At 37.9% G+C, this 14,544-nt stretch overlaps 2 protein-coding genes across 2 annotated transcripts; both read left to right on the top strand.

Moving 5' to 3' along the window:
• The first annotated feature begins 6,078 nt into the window (after nucleotides 1–6,078).
• LOC116160543 (guanine deaminase-like) lies at nucleotides 6,079–7,955 on the top strand. Its single transcript, XM_031473766.1, has 8 exons — nucleotides 6,079–6,403; nucleotides 6,455–6,706; nucleotides 6,759–6,977; nucleotides 7,028–7,135; nucleotides 7,185–7,286; nucleotides 7,335–7,500; nucleotides 7,545–7,691; nucleotides 7,740–7,955. Exons 1-8 carry the CDS (start codon nucleotides 6,299–6,301, stop codon nucleotides 7,937–7,939), a joined length of 1,299 nt encoding a protein of 432 aa, XP_031329626.1. The 5' UTR covers nucleotides 6,079–6,298; the 3' UTR covers nucleotides 7,940–7,955.
• A 3,932-nt stretch (nucleotides 7,956–11,887) lies between these two features.
• On the top strand, nucleotides 11,888–12,913 carry LOC116160272. The gene is made up of 5 exons (XM_031473444.1): nucleotides 11,888–12,034; nucleotides 12,090–12,117; nucleotides 12,167–12,183; nucleotides 12,233–12,545; nucleotides 12,601–12,913. Exons 1-5 carry the CDS (start codon nucleotides 11,990–11,992, stop codon nucleotides 12,648–12,650), a joined length of 453 nt encoding a protein of 150 aa, XP_031329304.1. The 5' UTR covers nucleotides 11,888–11,989; the 3' UTR covers nucleotides 12,651–12,913.
• Nucleotides 12,914–14,544: the final 1,631 nt, after the last annotated feature.

Raw genomic sequence — 14,544 nt, 5'->3', positions numbered from 1 at the left:
AAGATAATTGTAACACGCTTTAAAAACAATGTATAGCACACAGTGGGTAACCATATAAAAATTTGTTGGAGTAGTTTATGGGACCTAAAGGGCGATGTTCCCTCATGTGTGATATTTTTGTTCATCCATTGTCGCACCCAGTTTAAATTTCTGATAGATTCCCACTGATGGACATTATTCAAATTGATACACTGTATGGTAATGCCATAGTCATAGTCATAGTATAGCCATAGTTAGGTTTCCTTGCGCTTTTCTTGCACTTTTACACACATGCCCACGACTTTTCATTCGTACATCATCAAAACAATTTTTGTTTACGTTTGCCTATCTTAATTTCAAGATTAATAAAATTGTTGTAGCAATCAAGCTTGTACACGGTGCTATAAAATGAAACGAAGGATATCGGTTTTCCCAAGAGCAGTTGCTAATCTACGTAAATTCCAGTAATTCAAGTGATTGAAAGAAAAGAAGTAATTTCACACAAAAAATCGATTACGTTGGAATTTTAAAAAAATTTTAATTCTAATTATGTCTCTAATTGCGTCTTCCTCCGACATTATTAGGAAAGATTGTTGCATTTGTTTATCAATTGGTAGAGTTTTGTTGATATTGGGAAACAATGGTTTGTGGTGCAATTTTTTGTAGACTTAGGGCTTATTTACCAGAAGGAATATTCGCCATTTAGCTTTTTAAGTTATATAGCACAGCAGTTGTCTACTAAATTACTAAATATACACACATTTGTAACTATAATAAGCGTTCAGTGACACCAGGTAGAACAAAAACAATTGTTTGGTATAGTGTGTAAGTTAGCAAAGGCGCGAGAGTTTCATTCCATGAAATTATGATCATTGATTCTAATCCTTCACTCAACGACCATGATGATATTAGATTAATAAGTAAGTAATAAAGGGAATGTCTGATATTTGCAAAAATGCAGCATTAATTAACACTTCATTTCCGCGATCACCATTTTCGCAAAAAAACATTTCAAAAGTATATTTTAAACAAATAAGGCATTTTTCTACACCTACATAATATAAGCCTTATCTTAACCGGGTTAAAATTATTATTCTATTAAAATTAAAAGGAATGTGAATATGCGAAATTAACACGCTGTGAAAAGAATGTGTAGGAGTGTTAATGTGTCCAAAAATTTAATGTACTGATGAGAGAAACATGCCTAGGTTTTCCAAAATATTGTAAGGTGAAGACCTCTGCACCTTTGTGTATATACGAAATTTTAATTTTATCGATAATGAATTAACACACGTTCATATTGGGGTATTCCACTTGCCATGATAATCATTGTCGCATGGTTTTCCCTATTTCAAAATTGTGATTTTGGCTTATCAATTATTTTTAGCGAATTACTTCATCCAATTACATACATGTAAAACATTAATTATTCGAATTTTTAATCTGTTCGCCGACCTTATAAAAGAACTCCGTAAGTTGAGCCCTGGTTCAAAATGGAAGCAGTTTTAGAAGATATCTAAAATTAATTAATGAAATATTTAGATGTGCTCATTTTGCCATAATCTCCCCTCAATTTCTTGCAAAATTTCCAGTTTGGAGCCACCGTTAGGCTTTTCTGGGTTCAAGATGGCGGGGGCGTATTTATCTTCATGTTGCCTTATACCTATTTAGATATTTTTTGTTTTTGAAAACGAAACATACACATTCCAATACATGTTATGAGTAATGAGTAGACAGTTGGAATCTGAAATTGTTAAAATAAGATTTACAGGATTCCTGCCTCAGTGTCTCTGTAGCGAAATTACTCGAATTGTTCTTGTTTGCATATTAAATATCCCGAAAATTTAATCACTAGTGGCGTTCCCAATAATTAAATGCCTTACTTTCAAATATGGAATAGTAAATTTGCAAAATGGTCACTGAAATGTTTACAGCGAGACAATTCGAAAATAGAAGAATGAAACTTTGGCTTCATATCATCAATGTGATTTTTGTAATTAACTTTGGTGTCTATACTAACCCCTACGAAGGTATGAGTGATACATTTCTAATTGACATGACTGTAAGTCATTGGAGAGATATCGAAACCCCTATTTTTCTAATATACAGGAATGTTTGTTTTTTGAAAATTGATTAAACGGTTATTTGCAATTAATAAGAGTTGATAGCGCCTTTTAAATTATATTCTAACTCTTCCTCATTACATACCCCACTAACATGTATCATCTGCATAATATGCGATAATATCGCTTGAAGATGAGTCAAAACAGTTAAAGAAGTCATGAATAAAGATTATGAATAATATAGGGCCAAGAATAGATCCTTGGGGTACCCCATACTCAATTGGTTTTAATTTTGATGCCACATCAATAATTTTCCCCCAGGAATAAATTTTCTGAACTCCAACATATTGCCACCGATCACTAATGACTGTGTGCGAGTGGATCGCATTAAATTTAGCGCAACGTCTCTAACGTCATAGGAGTAAATCTTGTCCTTCAGCAAGTCATGCTCAACCAGATTAAAGGTATATAGTGTCGCATACTTTGTAAAGTCGCGGTTGTTGATTTATTTACCCTATTGCCAAGTTGTGAATTATTAAAAAATTTATGGGATTCAAAAAAGGCAATTAAGCAATTTTTAATAAGGGATTTAGTATTTTCGAAGTCGAATTTAAGATAGAAATTGGTCTATAATTTTGTGATTCCATATTCGAACTTATTTGTGAATTGGGTTAATCTTTGTGATTTTACCATGATTAGAAAAACCTCAGAAGAGAAGGAAAGATTTATTAAATACAGCCATTCTACCTATTAATAAGGGGAGCCCGGCCAGGCAGCATTTAGGCTCAGCTAAGGCCCATTGTGCATACCACCTTTCTTTCGCAACCAGGTTCAGAGCCCGTTCCTCTCAATAAAGGATAGGCCCCTGTTTAGCCTAAGTGATTTCACCCTCCCCGCTTCCAGATAATTGTTGACAGGAAGCTGATGTCTAATCAAGGCGTCACAGTGACAGACCACATGGTTGGTAGTTTCGCCGCAGAACCTACACGTAGACTCCTCCGCAAGGTGATATTTGACCATCCAGTGCCCCGCGAGTTATAAGACCCATATTTGCAAAAGCGCCCTTTTAAAAAGGATTTGGACTGCCCGATTTCGGTTGCTTGTTGTCAGTGAGCCTGGAATTGACTGGTACCCAATTTTTAATCCTGGCTCTGACATCGGATGGAGCAATTCCTAGGTAGGCTTGACGAGGAACCCGCCACTACCTTGGCGATCAGATCAAGTTTACGCTATTAGACTCGCCAAATCTTCTACGTCTATAATCAAGTGTTAGCCAATCGGAACCTGGCTGCTGATGGGGTTCTCAGTGCTGCCTGACTCACTGCATATTGATATATGCAAGTAGCCTCTACGGTTCTCCTGTGCACAGGTCATGATGGCTAACATCTCTGCCTGAAACTCTGCTGATCAGGGAGATGAGGGAGAAGCCGATGTCGGATGTCGGTCGATCACCATACATACTCATGCCCGTTCCTCTTTCTGTTAGGGACCCGATTGTAAACATCCGAGCGCCTCATGTTTGAGGAACACACGATTTGAGTTCAACCACTGTTCCCTGTCTGGGAGAGTGATTTTATAACTCTTTGGTCTTAGTAAGACAACCCGGATCACATCCCTTCTTGCGAGGAGGTGATCGGACCTGAAGGTTTCCTATCAGATCCGCTCGCGCCCTAGGCCACCTTGATCCTTCCACTCGTCCCAATCATTTAGCCATATGGAAGCCTTCCGAGCTGCCTCCACAGCCAAATGTAAAGGATTTAGTCTCAGAAGTGCCCCTATGGCGAAAGTTGGCATGGTTTTCATGGCTCCAGTGAATCCCAGGCAGGCGAGGTAGGTACACAACTCTTACCTTTCTCCAGCTTTTGAGGATATACCCTTAAAGCCAGGGAGTCTAAAGAGGTGCCACAAATGCAAGAGCAGCGGTTCCAGACCCTTCTGCTGAAGAGCCGGGAATCCCCGTCCGGTCTCATGTACTCTTAAATGGGCTGAACGTGCTGACGGGGCATCTCTGAGATCCCTCGGTAAACACCCTTTTAAGCTACTTTCCAGTCGATCGACCTTGCACCGATCCCGGTAGCTCCTATTGGTGGGTCCGAAGTTACCTAGTCCCCATAGCCTTGAAAGTGTTTCCAGGAGACATGCGAGAGCCTCACCCACGGTGGACGTATATCTGCCGCATGGAATCCTCAATGTCCCCATTTTTTGACCCAGACCTTTGCATCTTACGAAGTTTTTGAACTTCAGGAAGACCCTCCATGTTACCACAGAAGGGCCTTTTGTTTTTCACCTGCATTGCCTACGTTTTTTATGATATTTGAAAAGAGTAGTTAATTTTCTGTACGACAACATAAAATATACATATGGTTGATATACAAAACCAGGTGTCAAATTCTTGACAGAATAGCTTCCTAGCTGAAACCAAAAATTGCCAACATATGTACGCACTTACAGACGGGAAAAATTTATTCTTTAAAAGTTGCTTATTTATTATATTATTATTAAAATGATCTAAAACGTCAACAGGTGCATTTTTACGCATGCATTTTGTTTGCTTTTATTACAGGGACCTACCATCCAAATTTCGTTAAAATTGCTCCATAAATAAGAAAGTTGGATGTTGCACATGCGCAACACTATTTTTTGCACATGCATTTTGTTAGCTTTTATTAAAAGGACCTACCATCTAAATTTCGTTAAAATTGTTCCATAAATAAGAAAGTTGCATTTCTGCGCATGCGCAACAGATTTTTGCGCATGCATTTTGTTTGCTTTTATTAGAGGGACCTACCATCCAATTTTCGTTAAAATTGCTCCATAAATAAGAAAGTTGGATGTTGCACATGCGCAACACGATTTTTGCGCATGCATTTTGTTTGCTTTTATTAGAGGGACCTACCATCCAATTTTCGTTAAAATTGCTCCATAAATAAGAAAGTTGGATGTTGCACATGCGCAACTCGATTTTTTGCGCATGCATTTTGTTTTCTTTTATTAGGAGGACCTACCATCCAAATTTCGTTTTAATTGTTCCATAAATAAGAAAATTGCATTTCTGCGCATGCGCAACACGATTTTTGCGCATGAATTTTGTTTGCTTTTATTAAAGGGACTTACCATAGAAATTTCGTTTAAATTGCTTCAGAAACAAGATCGTTGCGTTTTGCACATATGCAACACAATTTTTTGACTGACAATTTTTTTCTCCGTTTTTTGATAATATAACCCGGCCCAATTTTTTGTAGGTTGTACACAGGAAAATAAGGTCTTCCAAATAATAGAATAAAAATTTTAGGTTGCTATTTGAAAAAAAAAGTTCGATGCCGTTACGGCGCTCCAAAATTTTTTTTCAAAAATCCGGCCCGTTATTTTTCTGTTCGGTATGCCTAAAACATATATACAAAATTTCAACAAAATCCGTCGAGCCGTTTTCTCAGAAAATTGCCAACAAACGTACGTACGTACATACAGACGGAAAAAAATTTTATTCTTTAAAAGTTGCTTAAAATGGTCTAAAACGTCGACATTTGATGAAATTTTGAAATGTTCAAAAAACGGCTATCGCAATAGCTACCTAGCACAAGCTAGGAAGCTAAAAATGGAGAAATTTGTGATTCAATATTTAGACAATTATGAAATCTAGCATGCCATGCATGGAACAGAATTTGAGCACCATTCACTCTCCCAGATCTCCCATATATTTGCTGAAGGAGGTGGTGTCTTTAACCACATGACAAATATTCCGTTTATTGAGAGCAGTATTACTTACAGGTCTTTTTTTAGTGCCGGTTTTGTAGACGCAAGATTTCACAGATTCCCAGTTTTTTCGTGTCTTGAGGTTAACTTTTATCAAACCTAAGGTCAAAAATTAATTGCCAAGCTGTGTCTTAATGATTACGTCGGTTTTGTTTCTTTGCCGTAATTTTGCATTACCTACTTTTCAAAACTATGATACCAAGAAAATAGGATTTGATTGTGTCCCGAACAATTATCATTTAACAAAAGGCTTTATTTTGAGATGTGACATCAATTGCAGATCCCTCTGAAGCCGGTGGACCATTTATTCACTTCACATCGCTTCTCCACACATAGGCCAAAAATCATAAACGGAATTGATAGTATTATCATGACATGGTACGTTACTAAAGCGTCGCCTATGGTTACTATCTACGTAGATAAGGCAGTTACTACAATGTCTAAGTATGCTGCAATTGTCGCCAGTTTAAATGAATAGAGCACGGAAACGTACCGACTAAAATATGGAGTCCATTGTGGATTTATTTATTGGAAATATCATTCACTGTGATCAACCTTTTACTGTGACCGTCATACAGAAAGGTTTCGTTGCAGTTCAAAGAAACAAGGTGCATTGAAATTTCTTAATTGTAACTATAAGTAATGATTAACTTTTGCAGATAATCGCCGTCGGCCACTCATCAGAACTACAAAATAGATTCACTTCAGAAAATGTACGGAAAACACTCCTGAGCGATTCGCAAATTTTGATACCCGGTTTAATTGACACTCACATCCATGCGTGCCAATATCCGAATATTGGCGTCGGTATGAATAAGCCCCTACTCCAGTGGCTAAAGGATCACACCTATCCACTGGAAAAGAAATTTAAGGATGCCCAATTTTCAAAGAGGTGTTACGACGCTGTCGTTGTAAGGGCGAATAATCACTTTACGCACCGATTACCAACATACCTTTTTCTAGAAAAAAACGTTGAGTTACGGTACAACGACCGCTGCCTATTTTGGTTCTATCTACACAGATTCAACATTAATCTTGGCAGATTCGGCAATTCGGCTTGGGCAGAGAGCACTTGTTGGTAAGGTCAACCTTACAAAAAACGGTCCCGCCGATTACATAGAAACATCAGAAGAATCTCTGCGTGAAACACGCCGATTTATTAACGAAATGTCGAAGAAAAACGTAAGAATTTTTTTCCGTAGACTGTTGCAGAAATTATTTCTTTTTTCCAGAGCGAGTTAGTTAAACCAATTATAACACCGCGATTTGCAGTAAGCGTAACTAAGGAAGATTTAAAGGCCCTTGGAGAAATGGCGAAAGAATTCAACTTGCCGATACAAGTACACCTAAAATGTAGTCCTCAGATGTGATTGCTTCAATGTGTTTTAGACTCACCTATGCGAGAATCTGGATGAAATTGAGCTGGTAAAATTGGAGTTCCACAAAGATTACCCTCTGGTATATGATGAAGCTGCGTTACTCACAGATAAAGTAAGTGAAGTAAGACCAGTTCGTATCTTAACATTTGGACAATTTTAGACGATTTTGGCACACTGCGTTTACGTAAAAGATGTGGATGTAAAATTGTTGCGCGACCGAGGTTCGGCAGTTGCCCATTGTCCAAATTCGAATCTCAATATACGTTCAGGCATTTGTGACGTTAAAGCGATAATCAACGGAGGTGTCAAAGTGGGACTGGGGACTGGTAAATATCGCTCAAATGGACCTACATCTATCAATGTTTTCCAGATGTAGCTGGTGGCTGTTCGTGTTCGGTTATAAATGCGATGAGGTATGCCATAACATCTTCAGCAGTCCTTTCGTTTACAAACAAAAATTACGAACCAGTAAACTATTGCGATGCGTTCTACTTAGCTACACTAGGAGGTGCCAAAGGTAAGCTACAATTGGTTCTAGCACACATCCATATTAATTATCTTTCAGCATTAGCCTTGTCTGACAAGATTGGAAGTTTTCACGTTGATAAAGACTTTGACGCGTTGATTGTCGATATGGACCCTAACGAGGGACCGGCTGATTACCTTCAAGAGTGTGCCCCTTTGGAATTACTGCAGAAGTTTGTGTACGTGGGTGATGATCGCAATGTCATTTCTGTTTATGTTGCGGGAAAGAAAGTGAAATAAATGTTATTTCAACTGATATTTGACGCCAAATCACATCACGATACTCGCCAATTTCTCTCAGAAAAAAAAATCAATTCAAATTTACAGACCATAAAAGACCAACTTCCGTGTTCTAATTGTTATAGGTCACCTAGGAACTTACATTTCCGTTACGGGATTGTTGTCATAGATCGCCAACCGATTCAGTAGGTACATTATGTATCAATTATCAACACGGAAGTGGTTGTTTGAACATGTATAGCAATGTGCCATCATGGACAAAATTATTGACCTTGCAGTAGATTTAATCAATTTCCTTGCTCTATTTCAGTGCAGATTTGCTCATAACACTGGGTTATAATTTTGGCTTTCAGTTTCCAAAGTATTACATTTACGGACTGCGCTGAGAGGAAAAGGAAATGCTGGTTTGTTATTGAACCTAAAATTGACGTCTCCAATTACTTTCTGAATGTTCACTTTTTACCACCTGTACGTTTCCAAGGGCGGTATTGCATTTGGGGTAAAAAAATGACACATACTGAAACGATTAGATCCAAATCTCCATCCATCCATCCATATTCTTAAACTTAAAAGGAAGAGCTGAAAAGCTTTTTGGCAGAATCGCCCATGCGCAGTGTGGTGGTATCTATGGTAACCACACCAAATTTTTCTTGATGGAAAACAGACCTATTTCGTTATACAAATCCAATATAAAACCAAATATAAGAAGTAATGTATAGCAACACCGACGTGGGATGTCGATTGCGTATCGTGACTCTATATTTTGCACCATGTGTAATTTTGTTAAGGTTAATTAGAATTGTCAATTTAACTTTCGTGAATGCTAAGGTTTAATACTTTTGATGCGAGAGCTCGAAGATAGATACTTTGTACGTACTGTAATGCAGGGGAAAGTCACTGTGATGCATTTTGGGGTATGAGAATGGGAAGATTTCTCACGGTTTATCCATTATTAACGAGCTCGTGGCGAGTTCATAACTTTGCGATGTCTGTCTGTCTGTCCGTTGGTACGATATCTCAAAAACGAGTCGATTCTCTATTAAATTTGTAAAAAGGAGTTTGTGAAAAGGCACTGTAGGTCTAAAGATAGGGAAGACGCTTTTGAGATCTCCGTTAGTTATGAACCGAATTGCGTGAAATTCAATAGCTTTCGCCATATAATACGCAATGCCAAGCTATAACCATACCCACGAGCTTGTTTACTATATTTACGCATTTTTTGCAACCATGCCACTAACGCATCTGCCACCTACCATTTTCTTCCAAAAACTCTTAGACAGACTGATCGTAAGCTTCTCGCATTAAAGAAAAAAACTTGTTGATCGGTGTCAATTACTATTTTCTTCTATAAGATCGCAAACTGATTGCAACAGAACAAAACTGTGGGGCAGGTTTACGACTTCTTATCAGTTTAATTAGCACTACCTATACTGATAAAATGATTAAAATGATTGAGCATTGCGGTACATTCATTAGAAGGTTGTGCACGTACCTATCAATTGTAATTGAAAACAACCTATTACACTGACCTTGAGCTACATTTCGATTTTTAGCGAATTTTCTCAGTAACGAGAAAGTAGCCATAGCGTCCAATCGCCCGTCCATTACCTTTTTGTTGAATTCTTAGTAAAAACTCATTATTTTAATATCCTGAGAATCCAGCGACGTCGGAAGTGAATATCGGAAACCTGTTTATTTAATCAATCAAATAATGTATTTTTGAAAGAAAAGTTTTGAAAAAATTTTAAAAAAGTGTTGGAGGATGTCTAGTGATATGCAACTGAGCAACTCGGAGATACTTGACTGAACTGAACATACAAAAGTTACAAAAATTGTGTTCCTATTTATTGTACTATTGAGCATTGTAAAGAAAAGCAAGTATAAAAAATTAATATATCCAAAAATTTTCCGCATTTCCGCAGTTTTGCTGGCTTTCAATATATCCTCTACTTCTACACTTTTTGTAATTTCTGCATGCACATGCAGTAGAAGATGTGTTAGTCGCTTTTGAATGATTTATCTACTCATTCTTAGAGGGGGCGCGGCCCTCCTTGTGTAAAAACTGAGCTCTGACCCATACTTCCGACGTCGCTGTGAGAAACCTGAAGTTGGGTGCGCTATTGCAGTCACTTTCTCTGTCCGTCCGTCTATCCGACGTCTTCACTACTCCTACAGTTTTCAATTTCAATTTTCAATTAATGGTCCGATTAAAAGAAATTTGTAATATCGAATAGTAAAAATTAAGCTTTACCTGAATCTCCAATAGGGACTCAAATTGACACACAATTGATTAATAACAAGAATTTATTCTAAGGCACAGCATGGTAAAAAAATCAAATACCAAACCTGTACGAAAAAAATTAAGGCTAACAACGCCTTTTTTATCATAAACACAACCCGACAAATAAAAAAACAAAACAATTCAAGCGATTTCACAGATAAAGTCAAATTAATATCCAAATTTACAGGTCCAGACAATGGGAAAACGGTGCACGACAAAACAAACACTTTACATAAAGCTGACAGCTTTAACATTTTTGTTTAACACACAAACTGGGTAATTCAATGACTTGGTGTATGAGGTTAACTGACTGACCTTTTAACTAAGGAATCGTATGTGTAAGTTTCAAACGGAATCGACGAATCAGCTCGTAATGAATATAACGCAACATTGCATACACTTCTTTTAATCCACCCACAAACAGAATTACGGCGAGACAGCCGCCTTAAGCTATTCAGTATCGTTTTTTCTTCTTGTTTGTACTCATGCCGCCTCCACTGATCCGTTCAACCTCGTAGTTTTCCGCTGAGACTCGAAACACCGCGTCGTTATCTCTCACATGGCGTTGTTAGTAAATGAAGGCAATTAATTTGTTCGATAACTCTTTTACAAAACATATGACCAGATAAGATTTTTATCTAATACGTCGAAATTACGATTAATATTCCCTTATTATTCTAAATGTTGAGAATTTCTTAGTATTTTCACAAAAGACCTTTTAGTTGTTGAGAATTTCCTAGTATTTTATTTAGAAGAGACCTTCTTGGTATTTCGACAAGGCCTAACGGTAGTTTTAAGATTTCAGGGACAAGTATCCCTAAATGAAGCAGAGTCGGTTTCGAACTGCTGAACAGTAAGCACTTTTTTGTTCACCTCAATGTATATATTTCTTGTTAATTAAATGTCGTAAATTGTTATTACGCTACCTATTTGTTTTATTTTGGTTAGACGCCGCAAAGTTCTACAAATCAATGTAAAGTACATTATTTTTTTGGTGATAGCCGCAAATTATCACAGTGGGATTGTGGACCCCACGAGTTCAGTAAATTGCCACTGCAAAGGTAATTTACCACACAACACTAAAATTTATGATATTCAACGAATAAACTTACATGACTTAAATAAATATTAAATTTACAATTAAACACAAAACCTAAAATTACAATAACAATTTAATACATTTTCCAATTTTGTGTCTTTTTACCAAAATTACTCCATGTATTTATGACATTTTACGATCATTATGATATACGGTTCCCCAAATGTAGGAGTCTATCCTTAAAGCTTTGTTTGCTTTGAGTGTGGCAAAGAAGTCTTCAAGTAGTAGTGGTTACAGTTTCATGTCGTATTTTGCCTTTATTCCTTCTAACAATCATAATTTCAAGGTTGGAACGCCTTTGAAGGTGTTAATTTTAGTACAGCTGCTTAATCAATGTTTTTCACCTCATTAATCATTTGAAGCGTCAAATTGAATAATTACGATTGTTTGTAATAATCAATCATCAAGATTCGAGTAATACCCTCTGCACTGCTTTTGTGACGAATAATTAGAAATATAAATTTCGCAGCACTTATGCACCGCGAAGCTGATATCGAAATGTTAATAACGCTGTCCCCACGCACTTTGCGTCTTGTTCGGAATTCGAGCGTTAAATTAGTCATTTTTCATGCATAATTGTGTTACACCTCCGTCGTCGAAACCTAATTTAAATACAGAGTACTTTGAGTAATTTGGCGCACTTTGTATCTTCGGTACCGACAAAACCATCATGGCCCAACTGTTAAGCAGCGTGTTGCTCACATCTTCACTGTTGGTTCGTAGTGCACATTTAACAAAAGGATTAAATTATAATTGTACGTTGATTACAGGGAATTTTTGCGAAGTCTCCCCTGAATCGTAAGTGCCGTGCGTCAGTAAATTATCTTTTAACTCTGTTTGTTTTCAGAGGAGCTTATTCGAAATGTGGGTTGAATTAAACACATGCACAGGAGTTTTGATATTCTTCTTTTAGGCACCCTCGGCAACACATCAACCGGATGATGCGGTGTCAATACAATATAGATTAAATAGTTATAGTCATTCTACACCCCTAAACTTTGTACAACATCACACAATAAGATCTCCAACGCATGTGCAACATCGTACCACCCAAACGATAAGGAAACCAGGTTCATTCTCATATTCTTCGTCGTCCAATGGCTTTGGACAACTTCAAACCTTTTCTTTACCTTCTAGTGTAATTCGCCATAGAAGTTTTACAGTACCTCATCTACGCAGCGTCCAAAGACATATCTCTCCGTATGGCCATTCTTCATTTGTAACAGGTAAATTCCATTTGTACAAGTGACAATGCGTAACCACCACTATTCCTTCCCATAGAGCGTAGAATTGGGCAGCGTCATTTACCATATCGGCCGATAGTATTTTAATATGTAAAGTGTCCCGAACAAACTGATTACATGCATATGGTAAATGTAGTTTTTAGTTATACGAATGTGCAGTGCAAGTACCTTTGATCAAAATACCAATAAAATAACAATTCAAAGAGTTCTTAATTTAACCAGATATTGTAAAAGTCTTATTTGACGAAAAGTGTTTATAATACCATGACTTTAGTGTTGATATTGTTAATGATAATTTAGTCAGTCATTACGTGACGAATAAACGTGTTAGAGACGCTTTTCCTGTAAAATTCTGTAAATAAAGATGAACATGACATTGTAATACAGATATCTAGCTGGAGCATGATCATATCAAAACATAAATGGTTGAAACTCCATTTTCCAATAGCATGTTATTACCGATATTACAAAGACGTAAACATACGTACATAACATTTTCGGGAAGGAAGTGATTAATCCAAAAAATCGTTTGTCGTTCTGGTCTCCGGGGCTGTGCTACATCGTATAAGAACGAAACCACAACGAAAAAGATTAAACTGGAGGATTAGCAGTGGTAAAAACGGACAGACGGACAAAGTGCGAACAATAGCGTTCATTCACCTATTCGAATATGCGATAAAAATAAAACATGAATGAACTTTTAGATTTCAGTCGGTGCTATGCTGACCAAAAGAGAAAGTGATGTCGGCTCTAGCTCGATCACCAATATGCCCATGTCCGTTCCCCGTTAGGGACCCGTATGTAAACCACATGAACAAAGGAACAGGGTGACTATTACTTTTTGGTCTTACTACGGATCACATCCCTTCTTGCGAGGAGGGGATCGAACCTGAGGATTTCCTCTCAGATCCGCCCGTGTACAAGACTGCTTCAATCCTTCCACTGGTCCCAATCGTTTAATTCGGAGGAGCGCGTCTGGTGTTGCTAAACGCATCCTCGATATCTAGGAACGCTTCCAGCGCGACTCCCTGGCGAAAATCCATCAAAAAGCTCGTCGACACCTTCGTCGCGCTCTGTGGGCGTCGGTAGCAATCCCGACGCACCTTGGAGATTGATAGCGGGGGATTGGGTCCCTTCCGTCGCAACTGAACTGGGTCGCGCTACTTTGGCGGAGCTCTCTCCCTTAACTGCCGCATCCGGAGCAGGGCCGGCTTTAGGCGTAAGCGGTGTAACCCGTCGCTTACGCCGCAGACAAGAAGGGGCGCAAAAATTACTCTTGTTTAATGACTGTCGGACCAAAGATGTAAAAATCCGTACACGGGAAGCATATTCATAAATAGCAGAAGCGTTATCCCTTCAAAAAACTTTGTAGCATTTTTGTACAACTTTGCTTTTCAAAAAAAATGTGAGAACACATTAACCTACAAATAGGTGACCTAATGTTCAATTCCTCTGAATTGGAATTAGCGGGACATTGCCTCTATATAGGGTATTAAATAATGTCATGCAGATATATCAGGGGGTGATACTCGTCAAAATAAAAAGAAAATACAAATATAGGCATGGCCTAAAAGCCGTCATTTTTTTATACAGGGTGACAAAGAAAATGGAACACCCTGTATATTGCGACTAACTATTTTGATACTTTATTGTAGAGATTCTAAAAAATAATTGGTCTATCAAATTTAAAACAATTATCCCAGAACATAAGAGAGACAACGCAAAATACGAGAACAAAAGTGTGCTACCACCGCCTCAAATATCTGTATTTTTATCGCATTTTTCAACTCATGTTGGACCCTACTAGATTCCTCCCTGCGGAAGAGTTTTGTCTCTCGATAAGTTTCCTGATGGTGACCGTTTCATCCGGAAGCACGTATGACAGCGCCATCACCTTGGTTGCCCCAAGGCACATTCGGCCACAATGACACCCTGTGGATTCCAGCAGAACCCTGTCAGCTGAAGGACCCCCCCCCCCCCC

This window comes from Photinus pyralis, unplaced genomic scaffold (assembly GCF_008802855.1).
Source record: "Photinus pyralis isolate 1611_PpyrPB1 unplaced genomic scaffold, Ppyr1.3 Ppyr1.4_LG1, whole genome shotgun sequence".
NCBI lineage: Eukaryota > Metazoa > Arthropoda > Insecta > Coleoptera > Lampyridae > Photinus > Photinus pyralis.
The sequence above is the reverse complement of the archived record's forward strand: the minus strand, read 5'-3'. Positions and strand labels throughout refer to the sequence as shown.